At 30.0% G+C, this 18643-nt stretch overlaps 1 protein-coding gene across 1 annotated transcript; it reads right to left on the bottom strand.

Annotated features, from left to right (window-relative positions):
* Positions 1-3121: 3121 nt before the first annotated feature.
* LOC107625900 (Protein kinase superfamily protein) lies at positions 3122-7833 on the bottom strand. The gene is made up of 8 exons (XM_016328633.3): positions 7340-7833; positions 7012-7239; positions 6180-6515; positions 5332-5887; positions 4927-5113; positions 4344-4710; positions 3845-3988; positions 3122-3373 (listed from the first exon to the last, which is right to left on the bottom strand). Exons 1-7 carry the CDS (start codon positions 7739-7741, stop codon positions 3869-3871), a joined length of 2196 nt encoding a protein of 731 aa, XP_016184119.1. The 5' UTR covers positions 7742-7833; the 3' UTR covers positions 3122-3373; positions 3845-3868.
* Between the last annotated feature and the right edge of the window lie 10810 nt (positions 7834-18643).

The following is an 18643-nucleotide window of genomic DNA, read 5'->3' as shown; positions in this document are numbered from 1 at the left end:
TCTCACAGTTCCTTGCCCTCTTCACTCTCTCAGCAGATCTCTCGATCTTTCCTCTCAGATTCGCCATCGCTGTCACTGCTTGCATTGCTCCCGCCCCTCCATTGCTGTCAGAAACTTGTCTTGCAGCGCCTTACTCTCCTCTCTCGCAGTAAGCCAGCAGTGGATAGTCCCTCTCTCTCTAGGACAGTGAGGAGCTATCTCTTCCGCTTCTCTCTTTTTTATTCTTTCTCTTTGGATTCTATTTTTATTAGATTATTAAAAAATATATAATGAAAAATTGTAGAATTACTGATTATGGAGGATTATTACTAATTATGGCTGATTATGACTGTGGCTGAGATGAAGAGGGTGAGGCGTAAGGTCTATTCTGAGAGTTTTGGAAGAGGGAGGGAGTCACTGAGATGTTGCTTATTGTTGTTGTAATTGCTTTAGGGAGTGAGGGAGGACGGGAGGAGAGGACAATATCACCACAGGTGCCGTCGTTGAGGAGAGAGAGAAGCATAATAACAACAAGGAGAGAGAAAGAGAGAGGCGGCGAGAGAGAAGAATCGAAGAAGGAGAAGTGGATGAGCAAGATGACAGAGCAAGACCATTGTCGTACTTGAGGGAGAGAAACCGTGGAAGAAGAGACGACATCGTATTTTAGGAGAGAAATAATGAGGAAAATGTTGTTGTTGCAGGAACTTCAGCTAGGAAGATGATGTTGTTGTCGTTGTTGCAATTTCGGAGTGACTGAGATATGTTGTTGTTGTGGTTGCAGCTTGCAGCAGCTTCTGGGAGGTTTGAGGGAGAAAAAGAGTGACAGCAGATGATGTTTATTTGTGTTGTAGTTGCATTGAGGAGGGAGGGAGTGAGGGAGAATGAAGAAAAAGTAGAGGAAGAGTTGTAATGGAATCCATTTGACAGTTCAACCAATTCTGTTAACGGAATAGATTTTTATTTACGGTCGGGTATTTTTGTAGCGTTTTTCAATATTTTAAGTATATTTTTGTCGTTAATAAAAGTGGAGGTTATTTTTGTCAGCGTTCTGGTAATTCGAGGGCAGAATTGGTAATTTACTCGCTTTAAAAAGAAACATATCTTCAACAAAATAGACGTCACGAGAGACAAAGAAAACTTCTTTTTCCAAGTCAAATAGTTTTTGCCCAAAAGGATACTTGACAAACACACATTTTCGACTACGGTTGACAAATTTGTCCCCTCGTCTATTCCGATTTTGAGCATAACACAAAGAGCCAAAAATCCGCAAGTGCTCATCACTTGAAATTGTTCCATGAAAAACCTCATACGGAGTCTTGTCCTTCAGTATTGAGGATGACATACGATTAATTAAATAGCCAGCAGTTAAGACACATTCTCCCCAAAACTGAATAGGAAGATTGCCTTAAAAACATAATGATCTAGCAACATTGAGAATATGTCGATGTTTGTGCTCCACTCGTCCATTTTGTTGCGGTGTATTAACACATGACGATTGGTGAACAATGCCTTGTTGTAGGAAGTATTGTTTTAAATACATGAATTCCGTTCCATTATCAGATTGCACTATTTTAACATACTTGTTATATTGGCATTCAACCAAAGTGAAAAAAATTTTCAATGTGATTTATACCTCGGCCTTTTTTTTCAACAAATATATCCAAACTGCTCGTGAACAATCATCCGCAATAGTTAAAAAATAAAATACACATTAAAAATAAATTAAACAACACATGTATTACATAAATACATAATGAATAATTTTTATAACTAATTTTTTGTGTGCATGCAGCATATATAGTTTTTTTTTTTTTTTTTTTTATAGCCGATTTGGTGCCTCTTATTATTATTTTTTTTCAACTCACTCATTGCCTAGTCATAAAGCACACAGCATTTTGAGTTGTCACAATGTTGTACAACAAGGACTACGCAAATATACGTCATAAGGCACTACTTATACATGTGTTGCTGCCTTGCTGAAATGCAGAATGCTGAAGGGTGAAGACACATGTTTTGGCAATTTCCCATGGAAGAACCTTCTCTTCTTTATATGTGTTAATATATGAGAGAGATTCATCCATTGTCTCCTTCTTCCTTGGAGTGTAGTTGTTGAAGTTCTTGTACAATCATATTGAAAGATACTTCTCAACTCTCCCACATACTTTTACTATGCTTTTTAAGTTTTTAAGATTAAACTATGTACAAGCTAAGTTTTCTCCAATTAGATATTACTGTCATGCATCTATTGATTTGGATAGTGGAAATAGAAGATTGGAGTGTGATCATCATAATCTTTAGTGAAAATGACATGGCCATACTTCATTGCTTCAAGTTTGCACACTTAGACATAAGACATTGCACACTTAAGTAGTGTTTGTTTTTAAAGACTCCACTGAAACAGAAACTAAGACTCAATATTGTGTTTAATAACATTTCTTTAAAATTTTTTGGAGACGCAAGGAATTAAAATTTTTTAGAACAGAAATTGAAATTTTAATAACATTTCTTTTCAAAAATACCTTTATTTAACTTTTCAAATTCTAAATTTACCCTTCAATTTTCATATTTATCTTAAATTAAACATAATACTGAGACAACTCAGTTTAATTTATTTTACACTAAACTCAATACAAAGACTTAATTTAGTCTCAATCTTTCAGTTTTTAGTCTCCCTTCCAAACACAGTATTAGTACTTACATTTTTAGTGTTAAAAATACATATTGATTTAAATACTTGTTCTATTGCATAATTGAGTCATGCTATATGACTAGCAATTTTAACCAACAAATAACTAACATAAAAAAAAGGTGAAAATGATTTGCTACTTGACTAAAAATATGTTACCTGTGCAAATTGTTGTATAATTTTTTTGACATTAAATTGTGTTCACACAATTTTGATCTTTCCATCTCTAATCTTAGATTTAATAGATATTTCAAATGGTCACAATTACATAAATTATTTGAATCCAAGTCAAATGCCACCGTGCCAGTACTGCTAAAGCCTCCATACTTTGAAATTTGAATACATAATGGCAGCATTAAATCATAGTTATTCTTATAACAGCAAAGGGGTCCAAGTGAAAATAAAACTTAAAAACAACATATTTTTTCTTTAAAAAAAGAAGGGACCAAAGAGCAATTTTCTTGCGAATTTCTATTATCATATTATTATTATAATTATTTGTTGATGCCGATCAAGATGATGCAACATCAATAATGATGAGTAATATATACACCTTTTTGGACCAGGATATAATTAACAAACAACAAAATCAAACAATTTTGACAAGAATCAACTTCTTACTTTCTTCTTTCTTTTTTTCCTTTCTTTTCTTTGTTTTTTCCCCCTTAGTGTTAGGAATGAACTTCTATGTTCCCTGTCCACAATAACCTGACCAAATAAAGAGACAACAAAAATATTAGCAAAAGCTACAACAAAATATCATAGACCGGTTCGCAATCTGGCTCCTAAATGCATGATATGAATCGTTCACGAGATAATCAACAGTCGCAGATTATACGGACAATTATTAATGGGTGGAGACTCACATGCATGCAGTTGTCTTTGTAGAAAGTTGATAGTTGAGAACTATTAAAAGATTTGATATGTTTGACTAACCTGTCATTTAACGGTTTCCAACTATCAACTTCATATAAAGACAACAATATGTAAATTTCCACGTTATTAATGTAGTTTCTAATCAAATCTAAAACCATTGATTTTCTCATCAACGATTCGAACACTAAACTTTACTCTCTAAAGTGCAACTTGCATTCGACAAGAGCCAAATCAATACTAATTAATAAGATCATATCAGTACAAACTCTTGAATAGCCTAGAGCAGGATGAAAAGTCATTCACCTAGACTTTCCGGTGATGCGAAATCTACGACGACGATGATGTTTGCACTCGGAGTACTTGCTGGAGAAAGCGTGCTGCAAGGCGTTGAGTGATACCACCCACGACACGCCCCCCAAGTCTGCGAGCCTCAGGTTGCTGAAGGACCTGTTCATATATTAATGTAGAAAGTTACTATGAAAGCCAAAAACTGATTGAAAATCCAATTGAACAAATCACTCGAACAAGTACTAAGTAAATTTCAAAATTTTTCTATTTCTATATATCCATTTCATTGAATATATTAGTAATGTTCCTCTAACTTACTTCGAGTCTCACAGAACGATGAAATAAGAATACTCTACCAAAAGAAAAAAAGGATTGCTCCTCCAAACTTATTGTAAACGATCATAATGACATAAAAGCTGGTATAGATACCAAAAGACACAAGTCCAAAAAACAGAAAAAAAGAAAAGAAAAATAGTATCCGAAATACGATGATGAGGCAAGCTTGAGATCTTACCTGTAGTATTGGTAGCAAAAGTGTTGGTTCGAAATCATTAGAGGTTCTCAGAAGTCCCCATACCCTAATCACTTGATCCCTTAGCTCTATCATACTTTGCAATTCAGTTTCTGACATTGCAAGGGGTCCATTGGCATTAGCATTGAAAACAAGGTTCCTCATAAAGTCAGGAAGAGCCTGGTATGTTGAGGAAATAGTGCCAATAGTAAAAGCTTCGGATACGCGAACAGCCTCTTTGATTACTAGAGTCCTTAGCTCTTCACCATCTGGACTTAATAATACCTTCAGAACAGGTTGTAGAGCCTCTTTCGCTGAGAAATCTCGGTCCTTCTTCCCTTGAGCTAGCAGGTTTTCAAGTCTATTCCATCTGCACTAGACTAGATCAATGAATATTCCAGCATACATAATAAAACAATATTATACTAATATAGGAGACAGAAATTAAAGACAGAAAAATACATGGCTATATTATTCTAACCGTTTATTATTTAATAACAGTTACTTTTGTTGATTGTGGCAATATATGATTGGATATAAGACCATATTCAACTAGTGATAGATCAAAATAGTGCAGACTACAAACCTGAATTTTGCATCCTTGAACAGCAACTCAATAAGAGCATCTCTTAGATAGGGATTTGGGTCCGTTAGGAGCCTCTTAGCAAAATATGGGTATGAAGCAGCAAGCACCTTAAAATTCGGATCAGCATAAAGGGCTAAACCTTCTAAGACAGTGAGAGACCTCAATATTAATGCATAGTATGCCGGCACTGTCAATGGAAGGGACCAAGAAAACATTAAACAAAAGCAACTGATTAGACTTGCAAGAAGACAGGAACAAACAGCTGGTTTTCATATAAGTCCACAACTATATCACTCCTCCAAGATTGAAAATGGAAGTTGCCAAATAAATGATTAAACCTTTCATGTTTAACATTTGTAGTTAAATGATAAGACATTGAAACTTGAAAGGCATAAATGATCTTACCATTAAATGGATATTGATACAAAACATTTCCCAGACCATCCACTAGTGTTTTGAAGTTAAGCTCGCTCACGGTATAATTAAGTGCATCATCGAAAAAGTCGCGAAGTGCCGGTACAATTGGAGACACATCGACATCACTTGACAAGAAATCAAGAGCATAATAATCACGAGCCATAGCCTCATAGTCCCGGTTAACCAAGTGAACAACATGACCAATTATGGCAAATCTTGCTTCTTCTGGTGTCTCGCTCATCATCCCGAAATCTAGAAAAGCAAGCTTTCCCTCGGGTGTTGCCAAGAGATTCCCAGGATGAGGATCTGCATGGAAATATCCATACTCAAGTAGTTGTCTAAGGCTGCACTGAATGCCGGCGTTCACCAAATCCAAGACCTTTAATCCTTGTTTCTCAATTGCTTCTTGCTCGTTGAGTTTGACTCCATCAACCCATTCCATTGTTAGTACTTTAGCACTTGTGTAGTCCCAGAAAACATCGGGGACGAAAATATCCTGCTTGTCGGCATACAATTTTTTGAACCTCCTTGCATTTTGTCCCTCCTGCAGGAACCTGTCAAAATTAACACTCAATCCTAAACAAAAAAGACTTGGATTACAAATATGTCTTCTTAATCCATCGATGATTGAGGCACACACCAGATTAAGATCTTACAAAGAAAGAAGGCTCAGTCATACATTCTTACCTTCTGCTTGTGCATTAGGCAAATAGTCCACCACTTACTTTTGTTTAGCCTTTCTTCGAAAAAGGAAAACCAAGATGCTTAAATTGATAATAGATGTGTGCTTAGCTACAACTAGAATACAAATTTAGATATTTGACAGAAAAACTAACCTGCACATAGTTAAGCTCTTGAAATACCCTCCGTGCAAATTCGTCAATAAGTGCAACAACATTGGTGGTTATTACATCCACATATTTATTTATAAGAAACCCTAGGCCTCTTATAAGGTAGAAATCCAATCCAATAGCTTCCTCTATACCAGGGCGTTGCACCTTTACGGCAACAAGTTTCCCAGAGTACTTCAGCCGAGCCTTGTAAACTTGGCCTAAACTGGCTGCTGCTATGGGTGATGGAGATATAGTCGAGTAGATAGATTCGAGGGATAGTCCTAATTCTTCCTCAATGCATGCAAAGGCATCCACATCAGGAAATGTCGGCAAACCATCCTGATCAATAACAAAAATGACCGATACAACCTAAGTACCACTATTTCATAACTCACAGTTCACACTTCACACACTCCTCCTTTCATAATAGAAACATAATAGACTAATCAAAATTAGTGAAGAAATTTCATTGCATATTTTTAATGTCTTATAAGAGCACATTCATCCAAATTATGTGCTAAAGAGCTTCATAATACATATGCAGCATATTTGACATCAGACACTCAACCAAATCAAAATTCTCATCAATTACATTGCTAACTCCATAAATCCCTAGAAACCTATAATGTATGCATATTGTATGCATATCTGCATCAAATGCAACTACCTTAAACTACTTAAATTTGTGACTAACTTTTTGTACTCATATTCATATTATTGCAGCATAGCAGGAAACATTCTTTACATAACAGAATAGTCTCAAAGAGATTTGCAATTGAAACATATGTTTAAAAAAAGAATGAAATTTCGAAAGAGGAGAATAGAAATACAATACTTGAAGTTCAGAGAGCTCTTCCAAATACTCAGGTGGACACAAATCAGGTCTAGTAGACAATCCCTGACCCAATTTCACAAAAGTAGGTCCCAATCTAGTGAATATGGTCCTAAGCTCAATTGCACGAATCCTCTTATTCTGATCAAGCGTCCCATTCCTTTGGTCAATGAAAAGCTTCAACGCAAAAGTACCCAAAGCACTCAGAATCTGAAAGGTCCTTCCCACCACCTACACCAACAACCAAGAAAAGGGGTTAAATTGCCAATCAATTCACAAAATCAAGCCATACCCAGAATTTATATTGCCAAAAAGATTCAAACTTTGGAACCTTGAAGGGTCGTGATTTGTATCTGGAGGCAATGAGTTCAGGGGTGTATAGAGTGGCATTGGAAGCACGTGCCATGGCTCTTGCTTCGGCTTGAAGGTCATCAGCACGGTCAGCAGGGAGTGCAAGAACCTTCACTGATGGTTGTGGTGGCCGTGGTGGTGGCGCAGCTGAGGTTGGTGGTGGTGGTGGTGGTGGTGTTGCTTCCACGAGTGCAGCACGTGGTTGTTGTGGATTCAGCCATGTTAAGCTTCTGGTTCTGGTTATGGTTCTTTTGGGTCTGAAAGAGTTTGTTTTTGTGGTGAATTTTGAGAAGGAAATGGAAGCATGGTAAGAAGAAGAAGAAGAAGAAGAAGAAGAAGAGGGTTTGGGAGAAGAAACCAAAGGTGCTGAAACTGTAGCCATGGATAGTTGGATAGTGGGTTCTTTCCTACACAGGAAAAAAAGCCAAATTGACCCAAATTGAATGTTTGAGCAAATGGGAATTACCAACTGACAAATTATATTATTGTTATTAATATTAAATAATACTAATAAGAACTCCAACGTGTAAAATAGCAAGTCAGATTTACATGTTAAGAGTTTTTCTAAGATATTTTTGTAATACATTAATTGAAAACAAAATAAAAAAAAATTACTATGTAATGACTTTTAGAAGAGCTCTTACCAGTTACCAACAATTATTTTTTCCACAACGCCTTGGATAATAAAAAGAAGTCTAAAATTATTTTAAACGAAATGCTGATATATTTAAGAAAAAATGAGAAGTGCTGTATTTTTTTAATTAATTTACTATTAAAAATAAAAAATAAAACATGATAAATTTTAAATTTAAAAGGAGTGCAGTACTTTTTATCTAATAAAAAATATTTAAATATGAGTTATTATTTTATGAGAAGACAAAAATAAAATTATTGGTACTTAATAAACAGAAAAAAATATTTATAATTCAATAGTGATTAATTTTTTATTTTATTATTTTGTTAATTTAAAAGCTCTAAATTCATTAGTTCAATATATAAAATATCGGATATTCATATATTTAGAATGAGTCTTACCAATGACACCTATTTAAATTATTCAAGACAAATAAAAGCTTAATTTTTCTTTTACAAATAACAAATTTATATATATATTGTAGTTGTGGGGTAAATATGCCTTAAAGGAAAGAAAAATGACAAACATTATTTCCAGTAAAGTAAGTCCATATTTGAATCCCAATAATAATGATTAAGTGCTATAGTCTATGTGAACCTCATATATTTTCATTTTTCAATAAAATCACCATTTATTTACATAATATCTGCTTTGTAGCACTAATTTTAATTACTTTCAGCTTAAGCTAGCTACTCCTTATGTACATACGATGAGTAAGGAACATTTAAATCCTATTTATTATCTTTTGTACAAGTATTTAGTATCATTAAATTAATAATTTAATTCACTAAAAATACATAAATAATATTTATTATCTTTTCTATCTCATTCTTTGCTTTTCAAATAGTAGAACTTTTAGTTTAATTGCTTAAATTAACATTAAAAAATGTATAGAAAAAAAAAAAACCTTTTTTTTTTTTACATATTTGCCAGCACTACGGCAGTTTGAGTTTCAAAGATATTTCAAGGAAGCTCTGGATTTTTGTCTTTTTTTTTTTTTTGGTTTTCAGAAAATTTATGGCATGCAACTAACGTTCTTGTTCCGTGGCCGACAAATAGTTAGAGTCGTGTACACTTGTGGGTTGTAATGTTGCCAAGGATCAACATCAACTACCTCTCATTTGGATATTATAAGAAAAACAAAATGTTTTAGATTCTGTATTTTGTAGTTTTTTAAGGCGTCAAACTTCAATTACACTAGGAACACACATGCCTAATGAAATAACTAAACCTATGTTGTAATGCATGTTAATTAGTAGAGAATTGTCATGCGTTTCACTCCCCTATTTTCATCTCAATTCTCATCATGTGTTTCACAGCTTATTTAGGACTCATTTATTTTTTATTTTAATTACTTTTTTTACAACATTAATACTAAAAACTAAATATAAAATTAAACTTGTTAAATTATTTAATTTATTGATGTGATATTGATTTTACTATCTTAAATATACGAGGTTGACTAGGGAATTTTTTTTAGTTAATATCAACTAATTTTTTTAAAATTATATTTTTCATTAGAAAATTTTAGACATAAAAACATAAACTAAAAGCATTCTAATGGTTTTCATGTTCCAACAAGGAAGCATTATATTGAAAGAAAAATGAAAGTGAACTAAAATTGGAAAGGGGAAAGTGACCACTAATTTGAGACTTTTGAGTCCAAGTTTGGTGCCCAATCAATTGAAGCCTATTTCCGGTTAGCACAGTACTTATTTCATCACATACTAATGGACTTTGTTTGCCCAAAAACATTAGCACCATGTGCAATACATTAATATAAAAAAGATATATATTTTAAGAAATAGACAAAAGTCATGTACTTTTTTTAGTTTATGAATTGTCTGTGTATAGTCTGAGCTTGATATGAGATTGGTATTTATTTAGTTTTGTACAAAAATAATATTATATGATCAGTAAATATTATTATTTTTTTATTAGTATTTGATTAGTAATAATTTATATCTATATTTACAAAAATTTTATACATAAAAAATATATAGTTTATACTTATATTTATTAAAATTTAGGACATATAAATTAATACAATTTATATTCAAATTATTTAAAAATTTATACACATAAATTAATAAAATTTATTTATTAAAAATAATTTAATATTTATATTAGTCAAATAATTACTAAAAATACTAAAAATTGTTAGCCCAAAAGAATTTCTCTTTGTACAATCCCTTCTACCATTGAAATCATAAATAGATTTAATTTACGTTTCATTTCACACAAGGTTATATACTTATATCCTATTTCTCTCTCTTATTTCTTTCTTTCTTTTTTTTTTTTGGTCATACACACTACACAGTTACACATACATGTGGACTTGTGGAGGTAGAAGGATCCTAATTTATAGGTATTATATTTTTTATAGGCTTCCTATTCTTGGAATTTATATTGGGTTAATGTTCATAAGCCCAAATATCCAAAGCTAGATGGTTACTTCAATGAAGAAACCCAATCGTTCATAAACCAATAAATAAAACCCAATGCTCCGCCGAAGAGCCTTGGCTCAGTGGCATTACTAAGTGGCTGCACCAAAAATAAGGAACATTGAAGGTGTTATATATATATATATATATATATTAAATCATTTTAAACTAATTTAAATTGGTTGAATAGTTAACTCACTCGTTTAATTAAATAATCTACGGCAAATTAAATCTTAGTATGTCAGACTAAAAAATACTGTAAAATAAAAAAAATCATTTTACTATTTAGTATTTTTTTTTTCGATAAACATACTATTTAGTATCTTTGATTTGACTAGTTTCATTTCAAGAAATCGGCTGCTTCTTCCAATACATTGTTTTAGGTCTCCAACTCAAGAACATATAGAAATGGACTAACTTAGAAAAGCGAAGATGAAGGCAAAATACAAAAAATAAATAGAAGAAATATTTAACTAATTTGAGTTGGTTAAGTAGTTAACTCATTTATTCACTTAATAAGTATTGAGAATTTAAATTTTTGTTTTTTGTATGTATTAATCTATTAACCAACTATTTTTAATGGAGTTTAGATCTGTGACAAATTAATTATTAATTTGTAAGACTAAAAATACCGTGAGAAAAAAAATAAAAAAAAATATTAAAAAAAAAGTTTATTAGAATTAATGTTTATTCTTCCGTCTAAATTATATTTGAAAAAACATTGTTAATTTCTAAATTTTAGCGCTGTATAGATTAAATTAGTAATTAAGATACTGAAAGTGATATAGTATTGAGGGCTTGGTTAAAAATATGCATGTGTTCTATATTATATTTAATTTAATTGTAATTAATAAAATGTAACAAAGATATTAAAACATTAAATTAATAAATTTTTGTTTAAGAAAGATTAAGTACGATTTTGGTTTTTAAAGTTTAAATTGAAATTCGTTCTCAATCTTTTTTTTAATTCAAATTTGTCTTTAAGGTAGCGTTTGTTTTGAGGTACTGAGACAGAGACTGAGACTCAGTATCGTGTTTGTTAGTTCAGAGATTGGTACTAAAATTTCTGTCTCTGTCTCTAAAATTTCAGTATTTCAGTACCTCCAAAAAGTAGGGATATAGGGGACTGAAATTTTTAGAGATGGAGATTGAAACTTTAATAATATTTTATACCTAAAATACTTTCATTTCAATTAATTAATTTCAATTTTACCCTTTGTGCAAATTAAATTAGAGTTTCATTCTTGTTTCAATTCCTGTTTCCCATTTTGCACCAAACAAAATACTGAGATTTATTTCAATCCCTGTCTCTTAGTCTCTGTCTCTTAGTCTCTGTCTCTCAGTCTCAGTCTTTCCGTCTCTGTCTCTCCACCAAACACTACCTAAGATTTCATCTTATTTTAAAATCATTCTTTTTATCTAAATCTTAAATTTTTAGACCAAATTACCTCTAACAAAAAATTTTGAAATTAAAAAAGAACAAAGAAAAAGAGAGAAATAGAGAAGCTCGGCCTCAATATCCACCACCACCACCACCAACAACAACAACAACAACAACAACAACAACAACAACTGATGGTTCTACTTGAACTTGAGAAGGAACAACAACAACAACAACAACAACAACAACAACAACAACTGATGGTTCTACTTGAACTTGAGAAGGGAGTTAAATCAAGTTGGCTTAAAATTTAGAGTTTCAAACTCTGTTTCAGTAGAAGCTAAAGTTGTAGGAGATTATTTCATTTTGTCTCATGTGCAAAACAAGTAAAGAATAGGGAAGAGGAGAAAAAAGGCTAGCATGTTTGTCATCATAGACTTAACAACAACAACAATAAAATATTCATATATTTTTAAAAAAAATGAAAAACTTTATCAATTATAGAGAAAGACAAACAAAATACAGAACGAAGTAGAGACAGTAAGATCACCAACCTGCTCCGCCACTACTGTCGTCGGAGAAGGTCATCGACAACCGACAAGGTACATGGTGACGGCGGTGAGAGCGCCGCAACCGACGCCGAAGATGAGGGCGACGACGATGGAGAGGATGTCCTTTGATGGTGAGACGAGGGTGATCGTCAATCTCGACGGCAGCAGGGAAGTCCTCAATGGGGCGGTTGAAGAAGATTTTGGAGGGAAAAAAGGCAGAAGGAGCGGATCTCGGTGAAGGTGGTGAGTGTAGTAGTGGGTAAGGGAATGTGTAAGAAAAGATGACGAAGGTCCGACGACAGGGCAGAGGGAGACGAGGAAGCCGAGAACGACGGCAATCTGGAGGAGGTGGGCTATGAGAGAGAAAGAAAGAAATTTGAAGAAAGAAATTAAATGAAGAAGAACATATCGATGAAGAGAAAGAGGTATAGATGAAGGATATTTTGGTCTGAAAAATAATTTTAAGATCAAGTTGAATTTTAGAGACGAATTCAAATTCAAAAAATGTTTGGAATGACTAAAATTTTTATCCTAAATCTTAGAAACCAAAATCATACTTAACTCTTTTAAAAATTAAAGTAAAACATACATTACTTTAAGGTATATATCAAAATAACAGTTTAATCTACTCTTGATAAATCACTACTACAACATATAAAATTTTGTGAAAAACAAATGTGCCTTTTAAGAACAGAATTTAGGTTAATCACTATAGTAAAAATTGAGAGAGAGAGAGAGATTTCACTTTTACTTGGAAGTCTCCAACACAACAATAAAAATGTTTCCCGAAACAAAAAAAAGAATTACATTGAAAGTATACTCTATTATGATTGTAAACTTTTTCAATCCTATATTTCATCGGCCAAAAGTCAATGATCAATTTCTAATTCCAGTGAAATTTACTTTTACATGGATAAAAAGTTAGCCATAAATCCTACTACATACATATCACTTCTAAAATGTAAAAGCGGAACATAACTCTTACACGATACAAACGACTTCCACTTATTAGTAAATGCATGTTTTTATTATTATAATTTTTTTTACAATATTCTTTAAAATTCTATTTAAAAATTTATTGTTAGCCAATAAATTAATACATGCACAAAATAAAATTCGAACCCAACATTTATTTATACGAACTAATAAGCTAATCCAAGACTAATCCAACTTAATTTTTATGATTATAATTTAATATAACAAGAAATCTAGCGTCTTATTTGCGGTCCATTGTATGGTTTACGTAAGACAATATTTTAAATTGATTAGTTTTTCATCACATTATTGAAATCTATCATCAGCCCAACTTGTGCCTAAAGATATAAACATTCACTTTTGGGATGCATGCATCTTCTTTGTTATATAATTATTCTTTTATCCAAAATTTATTTTACTTCCATATCAACCAATGTGTCTTCTATAACCCTTTATTTTATATATACATATAATAAAAAAATTTATTTTGGTATTTAATTAGTTCTTTACAATAACCTATATTATAGTTATATACATCCCACCCGCCATTACTTGCATGTAGGTTTGCGCGTTGAACTTGAAACCTTTGTTCTAATCTTATAATATATTATTGTATGTAACATAAGAAAACCTATAAAAAAAAATTATCAAAACGCCAAAGGAAACCCGATTAAAAAATTATAAGGTTTGCAATAATGTCAAAGACAATTTACCAGACAAAACATTAACAAATTCCAATATTAAAATATCCAAGTTTACTAATACTTAAAATTGTAGTCATTTATGTTGACACACGAATACCAAATGAGGATTGTTTTATTATTACAATTGTATTCAATTATACTACAAGTTTGTAAAGTTTGAGTCAATATTTAATTATTAGGTCTATAAAATTTTAGAATTTTTAATTAAGTTCATATATTGAATAACGCTTTACAATTAAGTCCCTGGAACAACTCAATGTTACCATATTTTTTTCAAAATAAATAAATATTGAGAAATTAAAATACATTAATATAACGTAATAAATTTTATTTATTTTTAATTTTATTATTGATCACAAAATATATAAACAAAATTAAATTAAATATTTTGTAACAATGAAATTTTTATGTTATGTGATATAATATTAAAATAATAAAATTTATTACAATAATTAATAAATAAATATAGCTTATATTACTACTATTATTATTGAACCAACCAAATAATTATCACTAATTTATATATAAATATAATGATTATTGAAAGATTTTTAATTTTGGCAAAATAGACTAAAATATATGTTATTTTAATCTTACTAGAGAGTATATTGTAAATTATATAAATAGCAAAGAGAAAAATATTATTTAGATATCTTATATATATATAAAAGAAAAATATTCTTTTCTCAAAAAAAAGTTGTACAATTTGACAAATACTTGTATAATTTTATATATGGCCAAACACCCAAAACTATTCGATTCAACTAAAAGTTTTGTAAATACAAATTGTTATAGAAACCTATTCAAAAAATTATATATATATATATAATACATAAATTTTTAATTCTTATAATTTTATCGAATTTTGAATTATATTTTTATATTTTTTTAATTAGGTCCCTAATACCATATCAAATTTTATAATTAAGTTTCTATCATGATAAAAACGTAAAAATTAACATAATATTCTGTTAATTCCAACCTTTTTATCAGATAAAAATTTAATTACATTATTTAATATGATATATAAATTTATCCAAAAAAAATATAAAAATTTTAATTAAAATTTTAATAAAATTATAAAAATTGAAAGAATAATTAAACTATTTTAAAATTATAAGAAATAATAAAAATTAGAACAAACCATAAGGATTTTACACATAATTAAACCTTTTATTATTAAATTTTATCATCAAGTCATGATTTCTATTGATTATGTTCGTTGTTCAACATATACAAATTAAAAAACGACAAGAATTTTCTTAAACGTTAACCAAAAAATTGAATTTATAGGTCCTATTCCATTAGTTCTCTTTGCTTGGAGGTGGTTATTAGAAATAAAATAAAATCATCCCGTGATCTAAAAAGTGGCTATGACTGTGTCACGGAGCCACCGATTAGTCCATTTTATTACAATCTAATCTAAATCCATCTTTCACCTTCCCATGTGGTCCAATGCAACTGAACTTGTTTTCTTATGTATTTTAATCATCACATACTTTCCATATATTTTTTTAAAAGAAAAATCCAAGAGAAATACAAAAAAGAATTTGAAATTAATAATTTTGTTGTCCAACCAAAAGAATTAAAAAATCTCAAAGTTATGAACACACGTTACATATCAATATATATATGTATAGGGATAGGCACTAATTATCTTGAAAGGGCTATATATCTTTGTATAAAAAAATATATTCTTATATTAATTTTTAATGAGGTCGGCTGTGGAAGGTAGAGATGGATTTTGTAATAATATATCGTTAACTTGCATGTTGCACTTCAACAACAAGGGAGAAGATTATTATTATTATATAATAATATCATTTCATGCAAAAGAAAAAAGGGAAAAAATTATTATATTTAAGGGTTTAAATAATTTACTATTATAATGGAGGTCTAGAGTAGGCTTTTATGTGTGTTGCTTGAGGTATGAGGTGTCTTAGGAAGTGAGAAAAGAACATATCATGAGAAACATGAACCCTTTAGCCAACAAATAAAGAGGGAAAAAAAAAGAAAAAGAAAAAAAAAAATAAGAGATAGAGAGATAGAGAGAGAAATTTGAAAGTTATTAAATATGAATTAGAAAACTCAAAGAAAAAGGAAGCAAAATTAAAGTTTTGAAGTTTAGGTAGTAACTTTACACTTCATATGGGACTAGGATTTGAAGAAGAAGAGTTGTTGTTAGGTTTTCACATGGGAGAAGGAAAATAAATTAAGCCTTGTCTCTGACATGTCCAAATCATAGTTTCCATAAAGAATTAGTAGCAAACCTAAGCATGTCCCCCTTCTTTCATGCCATATTCATATATCTAATTAAGCATTTTAATTTTGTCTAATTCTAAGGCAATAAACCAAATAAAGCACTCATTATTATTTTTCCTTTTTATCTCTTTCTAATGTTAATGTCATCACAACCACATATATAACTGGAATTTATAGTACCTATTATTACAGTAGTTATAATAGTTACATAATTTTTGACAATATTTACAAAATATTATTAAAATTAAATTAATTTTTTTAAAGTTTAATTACTCTATTGGTCCCTATAGTTTTGCGAAATTTTTAATAAGGTCTCTATACTTTTTTTTCTTTTAATTGGGTCCCTGCACCAAATTTTTTTTTAATTAGGTCTCTCTTGACAGTAATTGGCTTAATTTTATAGGAACCCAACTAAAAAAAAATTGGTGTAGCGACCCAAATAAAAGGAAAAAAAAGTGTAAGGATCCAAAAAAAATATTTGTGCAAGGACTCAATTAAAAGGAAAAAAAAAAGTACAGTGACCTAATTAAAAATTTTGTAAAATTATAAGGACCAATAGAGTAATTAAACTGTTTTTATAATTTTATAATATTTTTTATTTTTTTATTTTTAAATTAAAAAGTTTTTAAACATTAAAAAATTATTACTTTAATTTAAACAATACTTTTTAAGTATTGTGGAAATTGTATATAGCTACTATAGAAGTATTACTAAATTTGTATAGTCACTGTAATCATCATCATATATGTATGGCTTTTTACCTTTTTTTCTCTCTTCCAATTTCCATTATTGTTGCACCCATCATCATAAAACAACATGTTCATTATGTTCAATTATTTCATAGGGGAAGTACATTTTTTTTTTTTTTTTTTGGTGGAGGGTGGGAAAGTGATGGACATTGACTGTGTTTGGTGTTTTGGTTTTGGCAGTTTGCAGTTTGTGACAAAATCCCTTTGAGCTCCCAAATGGGGATTGTAGTGAAAATGATTATGGCAATATATAGCATAGAGAGAGCAAGTTGGATAAGAGAACACGTCAAATAAGGCTGTAAGAGTAGGTGTCTTGAAGCATGGTTGTGGCAAAAAGTGTGTAAAAACAACTGAACAAAGAAAAAGTTTAAGAAAGCATGTCTCGCTTGTAAGGGCTTATATTTTCTATTTTTCCAACATTTTTTTTTATTTTCATCTCTTAACGTACTCTAACTAATACATGCTGTTTCTTTCAAGTAATTAGTTTGAGTGGTACTTACTCTTTTAATTTTCTCTTTCAATTAAACTTTTCATATGTTTTAAAAAAAAAATCTTACTAAGGAATTTTACCCTATCACATAATATGGATATTCTCATTACTCAAGCAAAATCACTTTTTTTTGTAAAGGATACTACTTGTGGTTATATAGTTATGCACACTACTAGTAATTGGATATTTTATTTTTAGTAGTAATAAAAATAGTCGCTAATATATTTACTAATAATTGGATATTAGTCGTCTTATATTTTGTCACTAAAAGGTTTTAGCAACATCCAATTATATAATTTTCAGTAAAAAAAAATTAATAACAAAAAAAAATGATATAATTATCATTATAACATGTAATAATAACGACAAATATACAACTGTCGCAAAAACATAAATTAAATAAGATTATATTAATTATTATGTTATTGCTGTTAAAAATTTATCGCTAAAAATAATTTTTGTTGTAGTGATATGCTTTGGTAATTAAGTCAGCCTTCTTTCTTGAAGCAATTTTTTTTTTTCAATTATGCCTTCCCTTTCAGTTGGTCAGTTTCTTGTTTGATTGTCTAATATATACATATGTGAGATTATTGTTATACATAAAAAGAAGAATTTAGTTTTAATATATATAATAAATATCATAAAAAAGTTTACATAATCACATGCATATTCAATCACTCTCCTTGACATATCATAAAATATTTAACACTTATAATTTATAATAATAAATTCATACCAAGATAATACCTTTCTAATTGGATGATATAATTTAAAATATTTAATTATATATTAAAAATGCATCAAAATTGATTAATTACTTTTGTTTTTTATGCAATATTTTTTTAAATATGTATACTAAAAATTAGTTTTAATATATTTGTGTATGTATATTTTATATTATTTTACACATTTTTAATATACATTTTGTATTTTAATATGTATCTCTTATACAAATAGTTGATTGTGCATATAGTATAATTATTGTTTTTATTTTAGTGAATATTCATTTTGACTCCTGATAATTTCTCTAAAGAACTACGACGAGGCTTCTAATAAAAAAAAAACTCGTTAAACTTTTGATATTTAATTTCGTG

The sequence above is a fragment of the Arachis ipaensis genome, chromosome B2 (assembly GCF_059453495.1).
Source record: "Arachis ipaensis isolate K30076 ecotype BB chromosome B2, ASM5945349v1, whole genome shotgun sequence".
Lineage (NCBI taxonomy): Eukaryota > Viridiplantae > Streptophyta > Magnoliopsida > Fabales > Fabaceae > Arachis > Arachis ipaensis.
This window is presented reverse-complemented; position numbering and strand designations above follow the sequence as displayed.